Source organism: Vulpes vulpes, chromosome 8 (assembly GCF_048418805.1).
Source record: "Vulpes vulpes isolate BD-2025 chromosome 8, VulVul3, whole genome shotgun sequence".
NCBI classification, from domain to species: domain Eukaryota; kingdom Metazoa; phylum Chordata; class Mammalia; order Carnivora; family Canidae; genus Vulpes; species Vulpes vulpes.
Window position 1 is genome coordinate 44,911,477 of NC_132787.1, and position 17,179 is coordinate 44,928,655.

General features: G+C 45.2%; 1 protein-coding gene across 30 annotated transcripts in view; it reads right to left on the reverse strand.

Moving 5' to 3' along the window:
* The window catches only part of MICAL3 (microtubule associated monooxygenase, calponin and LIM domain containing 3), a 266,829-nt gene that overhangs the window by 83,335 nt on the left and 166,315 nt on the right, over positions 1-17,179 (reverse strand). For 13 of the 30 annotated variants that reach the window (XM_072766407.1, XM_072766399.1, XM_072766396.1 and 10 more), the window contains exons 14-17: positions 16,526-16,638; positions 16,374-16,436; positions 15,720-15,893; positions 2,616-2,802 (exon numbers count right to left, since the gene is read on the reverse strand). In XM_072766407.1, the coding sequence (XP_072622508.1) occupies positions 2,616-2,802; positions 15,720-15,893; positions 16,374-16,436; positions 16,526-16,638 (537 nt within the window). Of the gene's footprint in view, positions 1-2,615; positions 2,803-3,424; positions 3,533-5,938; positions 6,047-8,384; positions 8,442-10,233; positions 10,333-12,718; positions 13,876-15,719; positions 15,894-16,373; positions 16,437-16,525; positions 16,639-17,179 lie in introns of those variants that run through there. The other 17 variants (XR_012003010.1, XM_072766402.1, XM_072766409.1 and 14 more) reach the window with 4 other exon arrangements.

The window sequence follows — 17,179 nt, forward strand, 5'->3', positions numbered from 1 at the left end:
GCCTCTCTCTCAGCGTCTCACCTGAAGTCAGTTAAGTCATGCCTAAAAACTGGGAAGCTTCCTTGATTTCTTCCTCCTCTGAAGGAGGGGCAGGCTCTTCACCATTGTTCCTCCATGTGTCCCTGTCTTACCATGCCCATCAGAATGTAAGCTCCTTGAGGAACATTTTCTATTTTGTCTGTATCCTCAAGAGAATGTAGCAAAGGTAAGTATACAATCTATGGGCAAAAAAACTTGTGGATCTACTGGCTGGACCTTGAGGGATCTTCTTTCCAGGCAGACTTCAGTAAAAGGCTAAGTAAAATAACCCGAGCATTACGGTCAGTTAAAAGACCCTCTGTGGTCTCCATCTGCCAACCCCTATCCTTGGCAATCAAAGGCATTACTGAAAGAGCAGGTGTGTGGCAATGGTGCAAAAGAAAACTTGATATCTAAGAAGGCAATTTTGTTTAAAATACATATATATATTATTTTATCTAGACAACCGTCTTTTTTTTTTTTCCTTAAAGATTTTATTTATTTATTCATGAGAGAAAGAGAGAGAGAGGCAGAGACACAAGCAGAGGGAGAAGCAGGCTCCCTGGGAGAAGCCCGATGCGGAATTCGATTCTGGATCCTGGAATCACACTCAGAGCCAAAAGCAGACGCTCAACTACTGAGCCACCCAGGTGCTCCTAGACAACTGTCTTAACTTCCCTCAGCGGGTGGTGCTTTTTCCTACAGTTACAAAAGGCAGGTACCATAACAGTTAAGAGCAAGAGCGTTTCTCAGTTCATCACTTGGGCTTCTTTGTTGCTACTTCTGACAGAGTTGCCTATTAATTCATTATTAGCAGAGCTGGGATGACTGAGTGAATATTTCCTAACCACATGGTGTCCCTCTCCTACGTGACATGATTTTACCATCTCCTCAGTCAAAAATTACCTACCAGTGTAGTCATTGACATACAATATTGTGATTTATAAGACATATGTATCAGAAAACCAAATATATTTCTCATATATATTTGATCTAGGTCCACAGTTCCTGACTCCACTCCAAACCCTTGAGTTCTCTAGATAAAGGTGTCTTCTGTTGTAATAATTAAGGTGACTGTTAGACCCTGCCCAAGGGCAGAGGCTGGTTGCCAGGGGAACCAACAGTGTGATTAGAAGGTACCCTCCAACTCCCCAGGGGAGAGGGCTGGAGATTCAATCAAACAATGGCCAATGACTCAGTGGAGCATGAGTCTGCAATGAAGCCTCCATAAAAACCCAAGAGGATGGGGTTTGGGAAACTCCCATGTTGGTGAACATGTAGAGATGCAAGGTAAACAGAGCCCCTGGAGAGATACCTCATGGAAGCTCTATGCCCTTTCCCCAGACCTTGCCCTAGGTATCTCTTCATATGGCTGTTGATTTGTAGCTCTTATCATATTTTTTAGTAAACTGGTAAACCTAAGTGCTTTCCTGAGTTATGTGAGCTGCTCTAGCAAATGAAAGAACCCAAGGAAGAAGCTGTCAGAACCTCCAATCTGCATCTGGTGGGTCAGAAGCACAAGGAACAGCCTGGGGCTTGTTGTGGCTGGTGTCTATGGTGGGGGGTGAGGGGTAGTCTTACAGGCCTGAGCCCTTCAGCTGTGGAATCTGATGGTATCTCTAGGTCGAGTAGATAGTGTCAGAATTGAGTTGAATTCTCATATACCCTGTTGGTGTCAAGAGAATTGCTTGATGTTGTGGAGATGAGGGGGGGCAAGGGACCCTCTCCACTCCTAAAATGGAATTGGGTCCGAGAATCCAAAACGAGGGTACATAATGCCACCTCTGTGATAATTCCGATAAATCTAGGTCTTTTCATTACTTTTGGATCATTAAGACTGAACTTCTCATGAGGTTCCTTCAGCACTCCACAGGAATGAGTACAGTCATCATCTATGTCTTTGGTGACCTTCTCAATTAAAGCGTTTTCAAATAAATGGTAGGCATGCCAGCCTGCCTCTATCAGGTTCTGTCATCTATTTGCATAATGCTCCACCTTCTGCTCCATTAAGGTCTTTCTATCATAAAAACAATACATGTCACCAAAGGCCAGAATACTGCCCTAATGAGCTCTCCATTCATCAGAGAGATGCTGATGCTACAAAGAGGTGGGCAAAATTTGGTCATCCTCCAGAAGCAAAAGTCTGAGAACCCAGGCAGCATGAAATCTAGTTTCAGTTTGCTGTCATTTACTTGTGGCAAGAGATAGGACTTCTAAAGGCCCATGATTTCCCTTTCTCTAAAGTAAAGACAAAAAAAGCCTCATCCTCTTTGTGTCCCTTTTATTTTAAGATCCCACCCTGAGGTAAGAAACAAGTGTCTGTGAAGCCAGGGAAGTGATTTAGGTAAACACATGCCATTCTCATTACCACGAGTGCTGAGTAATGCTATGCTACAGTCTGGTGACTTTAGGGAAATATTTTTAAGAGTCTCAGAGAAAAACAAAGAGTAGAGGGAGGTGGATGGGAAGGGTTAGGCGAGGCAGAAAAAAAAATGTATATATAGAAACTCAGTAAGAGGCCCTACTATCAGCTCACATGGAAAACAGTGTCCCTAGGTCCGGTTTCTAAGTATGGCCTCAAGTGCAAATAGACTCACCGTCCTCAATGTCATAGGCATAGGCCGAGAGGCGCAGGGTGGTGGCGCAGTACTCGCACTTGAAGCAGCTCCGATGGAAGAACTTGCCCTCAGCACTCAGCCTTTCCATCACGTAGACCCGCTTCCGGCAGAAATAGCACGTGTCGCTGCCTCCTAAGTTCTGTGGGAACTCCTTCTTTATCGAGCCCTGTAATGGGGGACGGTGGGAAGCATGTCAGGGCAACACTTTTCAGACCTACCTCCAGGAGGTGCACGACCCTCACTATACGTGAAACTAGCCCTCACTAAGTGATTTCGCTTTGAGACAGACTAAGATGGCTCACTTTGCTACTTGCTCTCCTAAAAAACAATGGCACCAGTGCAGTGACTGTCACGTGTGCCCTCTATACAGCAATTAGCATGAGCTGGATTCTGAATCGATGTTAATCAATAGTCAGGAGGAAACCCTGGTGGCTTTACAGAACTTCACAACAATCAAACTAAATTAGTTTGACAGAATTGTTTTGAAGGTAGCATAAAAAATACCTATTCAGGGTTCACATGGTTCTACACAGATATGGGTCCCCTGGACTCTAAAGCAATCACTTTTAGAGATACTAAGTATGTTTTTCCACACAACATTCTAAACAACCATTCAGTCCTAGAAATTCAGTTATAAAATTCAGACAATCTAAAAAACAAACAAACAAAAACACTACCACATGGCATCTATTGGCTATGTATATTACTAAGCTACTTAGAATTAACCAGGTTTATTTACCACAGCTGTGCTATATCTAGATAGACAGTGCCCTTAATACATCTCTTACCAGTTCCTTCTTGTCTAGAAGGGTTTTGGGCTGTTCTTTCCTTTGAAGCTGATTGGCTATCTGCTCAGCCAATGAGCTCACTCCGCCCGTGTACATCTTTATATACTTCTATAGGTTGGAGAGTATAAAATGACCAGAATGAAGGGAAATGAGAAGGAAAAAAATAAATAAATTAAGAAGACAGGGGAAAAAAATCTTTGAAAGGTATAAAATGAATACAAGGTGCATCAGCAAACCATGCTAACACAGTGCCCACAAGCAGGGAACCTTGGTGTTAAGAAAACAGGTGTCAATGTCCACACAGACGTACCAGCATTGGTGGGAACAACAGCTGCAGAATTATTAAATTCAGAAAAGGAGAACTTAGTCTTTTATATCTGTTTGGAATATATGTTCAGGGAACTGGGAAGACAGGATGGATACAAATATAGAACAGACGAAGAAGGGCCCAGATCCTAGTGACTCAAATTCCATATAAAGAATTCAAGAGGAACAAGTCCTACCCAGACGGCAGACATCCAGATTAACAGCATGTTTCAAGTTGGGTCTGGGGAAGGCTTGGAAAGTTATTCTCTCATTTAAAAAGAAACCAAGTTCACTCCTACAAGGCTGAGTCTCCACTTGGGCAAGGATCGCTAGTGATGATCACTTTCCCCCTATAAACGTTCGCTTATAACCCCAGGCATATGCGTCAAATATTCCTGAGCTTTACCTGGAAGAACTCCTTCTTGGCCCATTCTCCCCATTGATATTTACGTATTCTATTCAGGCTAAAAGCTTCCAGACTAGGCTGGGCATCTTCAATATGGCTTCCCGGGACTAATGCCTGTAGCCATGCACATAAGGTGCTGACTTCTTGGGAAGTCAGAATGTGTTTTTAGGCCAGGAGAGATTATTTTTTCATAGGTTGAAAAAATGAAAAGAAAAAAAAAATCCAACCAATTCAATCTTCTAGCAATGCTGAAGCAGTAATAAGAAACTACCAAATTTCAATAGTAAGCCTTCCTGCTAGGTAGCCTAGCTTTGAGCCTATCCTCGGGAAATGAGGTCAAAGTCCTGCTGGCAGTCCTTTAGAGACTCCACAGTCAGGGCACTTAGTGTGTGCGACACCCCTCTCATAAACTATGTGGACTAAGACAGCTGCCCGCCAAGTTTGAGGAGTCCTCACTCTAAGTCCAACTGAGAAACACACCAGGGCAGTTGTCTTGGGGATATGGTCTGAATGGACAACACACAAAGCCATGTGTAAGAGAATCTCTGGCCTGGGTGATAGCATGCCCTGGACTGGGCAAACAAGAGAAGTACCCTGGGGGTGGAGCTAACTCCATGTGAACTCTGCTAGAATACCAGAAGTACAAATGAGCAAACAATCCTCGAGGTTTAGCTGGAACTGAGGAGTCAATTCTACTTTTCAATTTAAAATAAGGAGGCTTCCAAGGATTGGTGCCATTTGCTCATTAACTCCACAGCTTATACCCATTAGTAGTTGAGAAAAACAAGTGGCTCAAGATCTAAACCTTCTTTAGATTAGAGACATTAGTGAAGCTTACGCCTGGAACAGACACCAGGCGGAGCAGAGCAGATCGTGTAACAGCCGACACCTAGGGTGCAGAAAATCACACTTTATTCTGCAGAAAGTGAGAGTGCAGGCCAGATGTCACACACGAGGCTGGGACGCCCAGCAAGCCCTAGGTCCTCACTGCTTAGCCAGGACCCTTTCCTCCCACCAGGAACCAGCATCCTCAGCAAACAGAGCCCAGGGCTGCCCATGTGTGAAGGCATCAGTTCTCAGCGATGTGGTAATATTGACAAGCATCCCCCCAAGAGCGGTGGAAACTCAAGTTCTATTTTTTCTGGCATGAAAAGCAGATGGTTTCCTTCTCCCCACTCTTAAGAAACAGTCTAAATGTAGCAATTGTTGGACTTCTACTTTTGCCACCAAACATGCGTATGCTTCCACACACGTACCACATAGATTGCTCAAGAACAGCAAACATAAACAAAAATGGCAAAGATCTGCCAATCGCTCTCTAAACTATAGCTGGATCAGTTCCATTGTAGGAAATAGGAGGGCTCATTCTTCAAATGATTACAATTCAAGAGGCACCCAGAATACTGCGTATTCACCACTCCATTTAAAAGATTTAATGACATTATGGTTCGTATTTTGTAATACATATTGATATGAAGACATTTGCAATTTAAAAAGCTAGTGGCTGAAACAAGTTTATTATTATTTGATGTAGTTGAAACATAATAAAAGTGGGCTTACTTGACAGAATTTGATGCAATGAGAGCTAGCAGCCTCTGTAACTTTGGTGTATGCCTACAGACCTCACATGCCAGACGCGCACGCGCGTGCGTACACACACACACACACACACACACGGATTCCCACAGACACAGGCCAAAGTTAAGAGCTCTGCAACCTCACTGGGCCACATGACATTTGTGCAGGTGAACTGAGGAAAGGCTGAAGAGGAAGGAGCTTTGCCATTTTCCACACTGTGCTACCTGTCGGAGGGAGTCAGAGGAGGGAGAGGCGGGGCGGTTGGAGGAGCGGAGACTAAGAGAAAGCTCCCACTGGTCAACAAAAAACCGACGAGAAGGTTCAGGTTCTGGCTACAAAATACAAGATGGAGAAAAAAAATCAAAGGAAATATTAAATAAAAACTGACACACTGACCTGATATGAGGAATTTGGGAGTTTGAGACCTTTATCTAAATAATAAATGAAGTAAAGAAATATTCTTAGTTCTCAAAAGCATGAATGGCTCACTTAAGGCTCCCATTTTGCTTTTCGCTCATTCTTGCCACATGCTTAGAGTGAAGCTCGCTCTGGAACTTGGTCACTGTAGTTGTGAGCCTCTCTCCTCTGAAAGTCTGGTCTTTTCTTGTTTGGCAGTTTTAATCTACCCCAAATGGATCATGCTGCCAGCCAGGAGGTGGCAGAGGGCAGCAGTGCTGTCCTGCTCTCTCACACATACTCTCTGTACTCTGCAGAGCCACTCACTGGTTTCAGCTGAGACTTCTCTCCTGGGCAGGAGGAGATTCTATCACCTTACAAACAGTACATGACAGAGATAGCAAATCTAGAGTGAAGTTTAACTCCTCTGTAAAGGTCAGAAATGTGGCTTTGCCTCTTCCTACTGCCTGTCCTCAGAGAAACTGCCTGCCAAGGAGCCAGCCAAATCCCAGCAATGATCAGGAGAAAAGGTCCCAGGTCCTCTGCAGACTGCATGCAGCATGTGTAGGAAAAAGAAGCTGGGATCTTCCATGGCCCATGCAGCCAGGAACTGCCCAGCCCCCAGAGAGGGAGAAGGGGGTTAAGAGCTCTGACAAGTAATAACTCCTTAGCTTCCTACCAGGTTCAGGGTGAAGTACTTGCAGGGTAGAGGGAAGAGGTACTGTCATAGTAAAAGAAGCCCTCTGTCCCTCTAGCTCCAAGCAGATCCGTTGTACCTCCAGGTCAGCCCCCCACTAACTTCACATCTTTAAGGGGTAGCAATGTGCAGTGTAACTACTCCTGCTCCAGACACTCAGTCAGCGCACTGGCCCTCAGCTCAGCATGTGGGGCAGGCTCAGAAACACAGGCCCAAGGGGGACATCTCTGTAAAAGAGAACCACCCACCAGAGAGAAACAAGACAGAAGGCTACTCCTCCAGAGATGGCAAAGCAGTGAAGCTAACGGGAAGACTGGGGGTGGGAGGTAAGGGAGCAGGTGAGTACACAGGCAAGATTACGGACTAGTGGAGAGAAAATCCTAGAAGAGAACATAAACAGTAACCCTTAAAAGTCTTCAGACAGGAACCCTGCAGTGAAGGACCTGGAAAGCAGCTCATTGGGAAAATGAAAGAGAGCTCCCTGCAAACCTTCTGGCTTTCTGAGCTCAAAATGCTACCTTTCTTTCTGGGCCCTGCAGCTCTAGATGTCCGAAAGTTTCTTCTGCCTATCTCTCCTTTTACTCATCACACTTCCCTCTGTTCCTTGCTTAGGCACCATTTCATTAAAAATCATCAGATCTGCATGCCCTGAAATGGAGGGCTTACCCTCCTCCATGAAAGTGCCTAGTTTTCCTACTGAGAGGAATACAGCCTGGGAAGAAGAAAGAGGCTGGGCACACATGGTGCTCGTGGGAGGAAGCCGTCTTGACAGAAGAGGAAACGGCAGAGCCAGGCTGTGCATGAGGAGAGGAAAAGGATGCCCCCTTGCCATCCCAGCTCAGTCTCTTCTCTCTGACCCAGCACCCACCTGCGTGTGGTCCCTGCAGCACATAGACCGCCCGCTTCTCACATGCTGATGGGGCCTAAGGAGATAGCACTAGCTTCCTTAGCTGTGACCAAATTTCTCAGCAAAAGCAGAAAGAGAGGTAAAAATAAAGAAAAAGGCCCATGTGAAAGTAACAGAGATGATTCTTCAGTCTTGTTGCAAAGCTGAACCCACTCAGGGGCTATGTTTAAGGGTAACAGTAACAACAAAAAAGTTTCATAAAATAAGCAGGTTTTTAAAAAATGGGTATCTCTGCTATTTGTCAAATTATATGATGGCCAGGTGTAATCAGTACCTCCCCCTTCAGTTTTTCAGAAAAGAATAGCTAAAGCTTTTTACTACGTACTGCCATCTTTGTCACTGCCTTCCTTCCTTTCCATTCTCTTCATACTGGAAAAATCCCCACACCCGTAAGAGTGTTTCTACCTCAAGATCCCTGAATGTCAAAAGACAGAAACATATGCCACCTACTTACTGATCTGAATGCTGAGCAGATTAATGCTCTCCTGTGAATGCTATTTACATGGGCCAACGCAGTTTACAGCAAGAATCTTTGCTCTTGGCTGGGTGACAAGGGTGTGCACAAAGCAAGGGGAGCGGGGACCATCCCCACCTTCCCTCTGCCCCACCACCACAGCGTGCCCCGTCTGTTTGGCCCTCAAGCATCCCATGCCACAGTTCATGCTTTTACCCTCTCATGGTGGGGACTCTGCTTGCCACGGCTGTCAGCATCAAGATCCCTGTACGTCTGTTGGCAACAAAGTAGAAACTTAAGCTCCATCCAAATGTTCTATGTGGACCTACTAAGTGACAGTGCCAGAAATTCAGAATTCATTTCAACACATATCCCCCTGCCCCTGGCAGATCCCCTCCCCAGGTAACCACCATCCCATCTATATCACATTCCATGACCTCAGGACAACTCTTTCTGCAGCACTCTGTCCATCTGGCCTCCAGTGAGGTCAGCCACACAAATAGAGAACTACGGTTAGTATGAAAGTGGAACAAACTTATTTCTTTCACAAAGTGGCACAAGATCAGAGCTATTAAATGAAAGGTTTAATAGGAGAGGCCGATTAGGAGGGTGAAGCCTTCCATAACAAGCCATAAGAAAGGAAAGGTGGGGAGATGGAAACTGGCTGGAACGAATGCTGTTACCACAGTCCAGAGGAAGCTCCAGGGTGGGGAGTGGTCCCTGAACAGGAACACTGGACCAAAGCATTGTTTGTTAAAGGGAGAAGTGGACAACTACTGGAAGCATGTTCAGTCAAAAGACAGGAATGTGTATGCAGTAGGGCTGGAAATCCTGAAGACAGACACACGGCTGCCTCTACTGACCAGAGGAAGCCCCTCTTAGCAACCACGTGGGGGAAGGGAAGGCTACTCTTACCACTCTTTGCATGACTGCTGAGGATTCAACTTATGGCTGTGTGCTGCTGGAGAAACTACTCCACAGCCTGCAATGGGTGGCCCATGAGCATACTGTCTCCACAGGCAGGATGAGGCCAGGGCTTGGGCTCAGGTCATACCATCCAGATTCAAGTCCTGGCCGCATTACTTACTGTGTGAACTTGTACAAAGTACTTGGCCTCCCACCCTTGGCCTCAGTCCTCTCATCTGTAAAACGGAGGTGGTAACCATACTTGCTTTGTACGGTTATGGTGAGAACTGATTGAGATAACACAAAAGAACTGAGAATCCCACCCAGATCTAAGTGTAATCACTAAATCTACAATGGCTCAGTTCTTAGACCCAGGCACAGTGGGGGGTCTTTAGCCATCAGGCACATTACTAGGGGTCACCTTTTAAGTAGGCTACCTTAGCTGAGAAAATGTCTTTCCACAGATCATGCCTTTAAAATTAGTATTTTATTGTATAGGGATATCCTACAAAGGTCAGTTTATATCCTATAGATATATTTTATGTAAGTATGCTTGTTGTCCTCTTTAATCACATCTATGGGCAACTGTTCTATAAAGCATTTTTCAAATGATCTGTCTGGAGTGTGAGAGGGGTAGACAGAAAGGATGGGTGTTTGCTGGCATAAGCTGGATCAGCAAGAGACAGGGCTCTCAAAATCAGAAGGAACAAAACTCATAAAGTGAGACCCCATAAAAGGCTTCCAAAAAGCCCCTCTTAATTTATCTCCTTGGGTAGCAAGACAAAAAGTGGCTGCTTTAAATGAGGTTCTAAAGAAATGTGTTGCTCTCCAGGGCTTTTGGATCTTGCATCTATCTGTGACAAATACAGTTTTAGTCTGTGTTTGCATAGTTGTTTTCCTATGATGTGGGACTAGATTAAACCAGCCAGGGTTTAAATGTATTATGTGCTATCCTGGGCTCTGACTGCGAATTGTTCATTTGTAGCAATAAGGTTGCTTCTGTCACAAATTCATCTTTCCGATTTTTAATTGTTATCTCTGAAGAAGAGGTAATCCTGATTTGGTCTCTACTCTAGCCAGCTACATAGGCAGGCAGGCAGACAGGCAGACAGGCAGGTGGGAAGACAGAAAGGACCACAGAGCATGCAGAGAAGATCACCTGCTGGCTGCGAGGTGCCCGACAGGGAGGTGGAGTAAGGGGAGGAGAGAGTGTGATCACTTTTTTGGGGCAGGTCCGAGAACGCTCCTTTTCCTGTTGCTTTTACACCAACAGACACAAACAGAGAGAACATTGGTAAAACAGGGGCCTCATTTAGGCTGGTTCTGGAAGGACTGAAGGGCATTGGCCAAAGCCATCCCTCCCATGTCTCTCCAGCCTCCAAGCAGTCACTGTATGGCCAGGGTGGACGGCTTGTTGAGGTCAACTGTGGGGCTCCAGGTCCTCCTTGCTCTATTTGGTAAGTATAGACCACAGGGGTCATCTCTGCAGCTGGCCCTGGGGTTAGAACTTGCAGTGTCACATTTTCTAAATTGCAGGGATCAAGGATAGTCTGTGTTGGTTTTATCAGGGACGCTGAGGACAGGAGAAATGAGCTTGGACGTAGGTAGAGAGAAAGGGACACAGGCCCACCATCACAAGGGGTGGGTGGAGACCGCCTCCCAAGGGCTCAGTCACCTCACCCACCACCAGCAAAGCAGCGCTCTCCCCAAGGGCCAGCCCAGACAACACCCTGCCGTGGCTCCCCTCTGCTCAGCCCCCTCGATTACACTTATAAGGTTCTGGAAAGCTACCAAGGAGGTACAGGAAACAGAATACAAGAATCTAAGTACATCTGTCACTAACCAAATACCCTATATATATCCATGGATTATTTCCCATTTTTCCCATGTCCATCGGATTCCCTTCTTGTAAATCTGTGATTTAGAGAACTCTTTGGTACTTAAGAAACGATTACTTATTGCTAGGCCAGAGGACTCTTCCATGTCCTTATGCCCAGGATGACCATGTGAGGCAGCACACAGGTCAAACCTGGGAGGGAGAAGAGGCTGTGGTGGGCGTGGGGCCAGTGTGTTCCAACCCCACAAGACAATTTCCTTCGAAACGAAGGCTGGTTAATGCACAGACTCTCCTGGCTGGACAAACTTCTGAGATCAAAAGGCAGGAGGGGAGGGAGGGATGAGTCAAAGTGTTTACACAGGAAGGTAAACAAAGAGAAGTCACTGGTAAGCAAACTTGTTACTCATTTTCCCTCTTCCATACCATGACCTAAGTTAAAACTGATCCTGTGCCAACTCAGCCATCATGACTGGGCTTACCACACCCTCTACCTCAATTCAAACCTCTTTAAGAAAAACAAGACATGAGTCACATAAGCTACTGCTGGTAAGCTCCTCATTCCTACAGGGAGATAAAGAAGGCCACAAGCAGGATGACTCAGAAGTAGAGGCCACTGGAGCACACCGCCGGAGTTCCTCGGTCTCCACGTTTTTGGAGCACCTGGCATTGCATGTCAGTGTTCCTTGAGAAGATAAATTTACAGGGCCAAGACTCACGATGCCCACCCTGATTCAGTGTTGAGGAAATAACACATGTAACTGTGAGCTATGGTTCTTTCACAGTCAAATAAATTTACAGTTCCCAAGCAGCCCCGGTGGCTTAGCGGTTTAGCGCCGCCTTCAGCCCGGGGCGTGATCCTGGAGACGCAGGATCGAGTCCCATGTCAGGCTCCCTGCATGGAGCCTGCTTCTCCCTCTGCCTGTGTCTCTGCCTCTCTCTCTCTCTCTCTGTGTGTCTCTCATGAATAAATAAATAAAATCTTTAAGAAAAAAATTTATAGTTCCCAACTCTCTGTGACAATGATCTAATAGGATTTTCATTGTTCATGGGGTTTTTCACTTACTAGGATCTACCCAGGCTTTCCAATTGCAATCTCTGGTGCCGACTTCATAGAACCCAGGTTTGACTTCAATGGCTCTACTCTGCTGCCTGGAGAGCTGAGTGATATTCTGCTTCTTTGACTGTGATCACAAATTACCCAGAGGACAACCTAGCTGTCTCCACATAGCAGCCTGCACAAGGTTAGAGGCCATCAGCTGTTCCTAAATGGGACACACAAGCAGGCCCACCAACACCAAGCTCCCGATGCCCCTTTAGCACAGCGCCGTCGGGTGATGAGTGACATGCCAGTCTCCCCTGGGACAGAGGCCGTGGCTGAGCCAGACTCTTCAGGTCACACTTAGTACCCCTGAGACCTCCCAACAAGCCAACCCAAAGCTGCTCCAGGCACATGCCATTTAAAGTCATCTGTCCAAGCTTCTCCATGGGTTACAACTGGCTTGCCTTCCCCACTGCTCCTTTATGAACACTGTCAAAATCAAGAGTTTGGGGAATCTAGTTTAGAGTTCACTTTCTCCTTTAGCAGATCCTTAACCAAAAATTACCTTTCAAATCATACACTCCACCTAGACTTCAAGGCAAAGGGTAAGGAAGAAAATGGATTTTCCAATGAGTTTTATTTGTTTGTCTGTCTTCCACAAGACCTCCTCCAAGCACAGAGAAAGCAGCAGCTCGGCTTCTGCTGGGAGTCTGGACATTGCTCCCGAGCTTCCATCTCAGCCTCATGAGCCCTGCCTTTAATGTGGCGTTTTTTTTTTGTTGTTGTTGTTGTTGTTTTAATGTGGCGTTTTATTTAAAAGAGGTTAGAAAGGAAACTTTTGCCCTGAATATGATTCAAATAAAACCCACTTGCCACTCCCCAGCACCTCCCAGCAATAGCTAGCACTCTACAGTACAAGAAGAAATCAAGGGTCAGCTCACCTGACCTCTCAGAATCTTAGTCCCAGATGATACCAAACTGCAAGGCAGAGAATTCAGACTGCATCCATGAGAGCAGAAACTTGCTCAACTCTGACTTGGGAGAAAATACAGTAGAGGCCCCAATCCTCCTGATGGATTTCCTATAATCAACCAGGTGCCATCCCTCTACCCACTTCTTTCTGTCCTATCCAATACTGCCTAGAAAGCAGCTTTCTAGGAGATCCTGTAAAAACTTTAGTGAAAATTTTCATGAGAGGTTGGTGGGGGGATGGAGTAACTGGGTGATGGGCACTATGGAGGACACAATGTGATGAGCACTGGGTGTTATACTCTATGTTGGCAAAATGAATTTAAATAAAAAAGGTTTTTTTCAAGGAATATTTTAAATGGAGACAAACCACCAAGAAAATGCCCATGATCATCTTTGTCGAGGGTCTGAAACAAAAAATCATAGTTCAAGACAATTTCTTGGCTAATGTTTTCCTATTTAACATGAAAGGCTCCAATGCCCCAACTCTCAGCCTTGCTGAGTTCAGGATTCTCCCTCCATTAGTTACAAGGACAGATGTAAGCAAAACACCAACCTGGGACAAAGGTTAAAATGGTAAAACCATAGAAGCTGAGGTACCTGAACAATGTCTCATGTAGCTTCAGCTAGTTTCAACACCAAATTACCACCTACTCTTTTAACTGATTTCTCAAATCCCAAGGAGTTAAACAAATCAAGCAATACAATCAGCACCGTCTGTTACACTTTTCCCAGAGGTACTACTCAAATGAGTCCAGAAGCTACCTGTCCTTGGGAGCTAGGATTCCTTAGCATGGCTGGCTGAGAGGGATGAGCAGAGTGGAAGGCAGAGGGAAGCAGCACCCATTCTGGTCCCTGGGCAGCTCCTTTACCTGTTTCCACTGGGGGGTGGGAGCAGGGTGACCCTGCTCAGGTAGGCAGCAGGACGGCTGGCTGACCCCACGCTCTTGTGTCGGCTGTGACACACAGGCCAAGTATGGTTGGGGGACAGGACATGGAGACAAAACAAAATAAAATACATTAAGGTAAGAGAAGACACACAAAAGATATGGTAGACAGACACATCTATGAGCTGGGAGTGTGTGTGTGAGACACACAGAATTAATCCTTAGAAAGTTACATTTACAAAAGAAACAAAATACTCCACCCCCTCCAAACCAAAAGCAAATGCACTAGGAAAAAGCAAGGTAATCAGAAGGTGTAATTTTCACTAACTTAAAAAAAAATTTTTTTTTTCACTAACTTCTTTCCTAGCTCAAAGCTCTGAACCTAAACTACTAATTCTGGTCTGGAAAACTACTCTTTCTACTCAAAGTGAGGAACACAACCTTCTCTTACGGGCAAACTTGCTCCCATGGGGAGCATTCCCAGACCTCCTGAGACGGAGCAGATCCTGTGGTTGCCAGAGCTGCCAGGCAATGTCAGATGTCTGTCAACGAATATTATTATTCCTCTCTATGAGCCATAATACATATGATTGGGGTGTAAAAATTAATAACCAAAGAAAGGGTAAATGTGAGAAGAAGTTAATTACAGCCAAACTCCAAGCAAAGTCAGTAACCCCCTCTCACCCCTTGTCCTTAGAACAATGGCTGATATGTACAGAAGAGATGAAGAAAGAGTAAAAGAATAAGAAGAATGGGTTCCCTTTCCCTTGGATGCTCTCTCAGGTCATTAGGGAGTTTTACAAGAAACTTTCTGTGTAAATCTCCAGATCTCAGAACCTCCTCTTAGAAGTCTCAATGACTCTCAGACCAGCAAGAGGAGAGACGAGATCTAACAAAGAAAAAAAAAAAATCTAACAAAGACATCTCAAGTCAATGCCCCCACCTAGCACTTTCAGATTAGTATCCACAATGATTTCTTTAAAATGCTCATTAGCTCATTCTTTTTTTTTTTTTATTAATTTTTTATTTTATTTTATTTTTTTATTTATGATAGTCACAGAGAGATAGAGAGAGAGGCAGAGACACAGGCAGAGGGAGAAGCAGGCTCCATGCACCAGAAGCCCGACGTGGGATTCGATCCCGGGTCTCCAGGATCGCGCCCTGGGCCAAAGGCAGGCGCCAAACCGCTGCGCCACCCAGGGATCCCTCATTAGCTCATTCTTACTCTAGTTCGAGGATAGCCTATGAGAACCATCTACAACACACAAAAGAAGATTTATCAAAAGAACATTTATTATCTCTGTACCTTATCATGAAAGATGAGCAACAATGAAAACACTCAACACTAGAAGAGTTAAGAAAAGCATGGTACACATACATATGGGAAGATGCCTGAGGAGTTTGGAACAAGGGAATATGCCCAAAGTCATGTGAACAAAGCAGAACAGAAAGTATATATTATGAATGACCTCAACTATGAAAACAAAGATGCACTGGAAAAAAGACTAGAAAGAAATATAACAAAATGTTAGCAGAATTAGAGGTGCCTTGATTGCTTTTATTATTCTCTCCAGCATTTTCCTCAGTAAGCATCTACCTCTTATAATTCAAATGTCTGCATGCAAACATATAAGCGTGTATAGATAGATCTAAAACTTTAAAATCCTTCTGAAATTTTGCCACAGACACCTCAGACCTGAATGGTGAGGATGAAGCAGTGCTGAAAGCAGAGGAGGAGCTTATAAAATGCTTTTCTCTGCCACAGTCAGACGAGGAGAGAAGCAGATGTTAATCTTTGAGGCACCAGGGCTTGGCTGAGATACATCCCACCCCAACTCATCTGACTAAGAAGGTCTCTCCTTCCTATGTGGACAGACCCGGTGTGGGTGGGTGAGACACAAAGTGGGCCTTACCTGTCTCCTCATGCCAGTGGACTGGGGGGGTGCATTCTCTTCAAATTTGGCCAGCAGCTGGGTTGCCATGTACTTCACTTTGTTCTGATTGCCGAGGGCCACATCCATCCTCCTGTCTGTCAGAGTGCTCACCAGTGTGGGCCTTCCTCCTCTGTAGCCCCGGGGTGCTTCCTCCTGATGAAAGGTGAACCGGTGGGCTCCGTTAGAGAAGCCCCCTGCCAACACCCTTCCCTCAAAGGAGTAGTGCAGCCAGTGCTTGGCATGGCGGATGGTACTTTCGCTTTAGGTTAAGCCTAATAGCTCTCTTCAGGGTTCTAATCTCAAGATGCAGTCGTCAAGACTTTGTGCATGGGGCAGTATAAAGAGGTACTTGGACTTGGGCTAGTGTGGTCATTCGTCCGTCAGGAAAGCCATTACCCTCAGCCAAAGGCATAATTCTAAAGAGAGGAAAGCACTGGTACACGTGTGTGTGATCCCTTGGATGCTCTCCAAAACATTAAACAAAGGCAACAACCCACTGAAAAGCATCTGCCCACAAAAATTCTCATAAAAACTGTATATGAAAAGGTCTTGCAATACCAATTTGGAAATTAATTTAAGCCAGAAAAGAGCAATTCGGTATGACCATTCTAGCAAATTCCAGATGATTCTTACCTCTTCTGATTGACTGGTCTTTCTCCTCTTTCCAGCACCATCCAAGTCCTTTTCCTTTTTATCCTATACCAAGAGAGGAGGGAGACTGCATTATCCTTGTCACTATACCTCATCTTTAGGTTTGCAGCAGGTCAAAAACCTCTTCCATTTACCTTGGGAGAACGCTTCCGAGAGATGGTCTGCCCAAGTTTGCTGAGGAAGGAGATGGGTGATTTGGTGCTGGCTATAAGAACTGCTTTCTCCTCAGCATTCAGGTCCAGGGCATCTGTGAAAGGGAAGCAGTGTCTGAGCACAGCCCTGGAGGGGACTTCAAAGTACTGAGCAGAACTATTCTCCTTGCAGGTGACTCAAAGAACCTCAGAAAACTCTATAGGTTCATCTGTTCTGACAAAAGCATGAGGAACTCAGCAGGAAATTCCACCAAGAAAACATAAACTAAGGTCTGGATACTGAGCTCTTTTCCAGCCATGTTAATAGAACCAACTCTTTTTTCCAATCCACTTCAGTCACAAAACTCCACTTTTGCTTTGCAAAAGTTAGAACTTGCCTATGGTTGTTAGTTACAGCAGACTGCTAAAACCTCCCTTTGTGATAAAAATTTTCAGGCAGAGGGAGAAAGGGAGGAGGGGTATATGGCTCAGGGTCACTGGCTTTGATTATGTAGATCCCATCTACTTAGGTGCATGCAAAGGGAAGGCTCTCCCTAAACAGTATATTGATGTTAGAGTTCTGGGTTCCTATTGTAAAAAGTGCACATCTGATCAGAAAAAGCCATGGACATCTGTAAGAGTACATGGGCTAGAAGA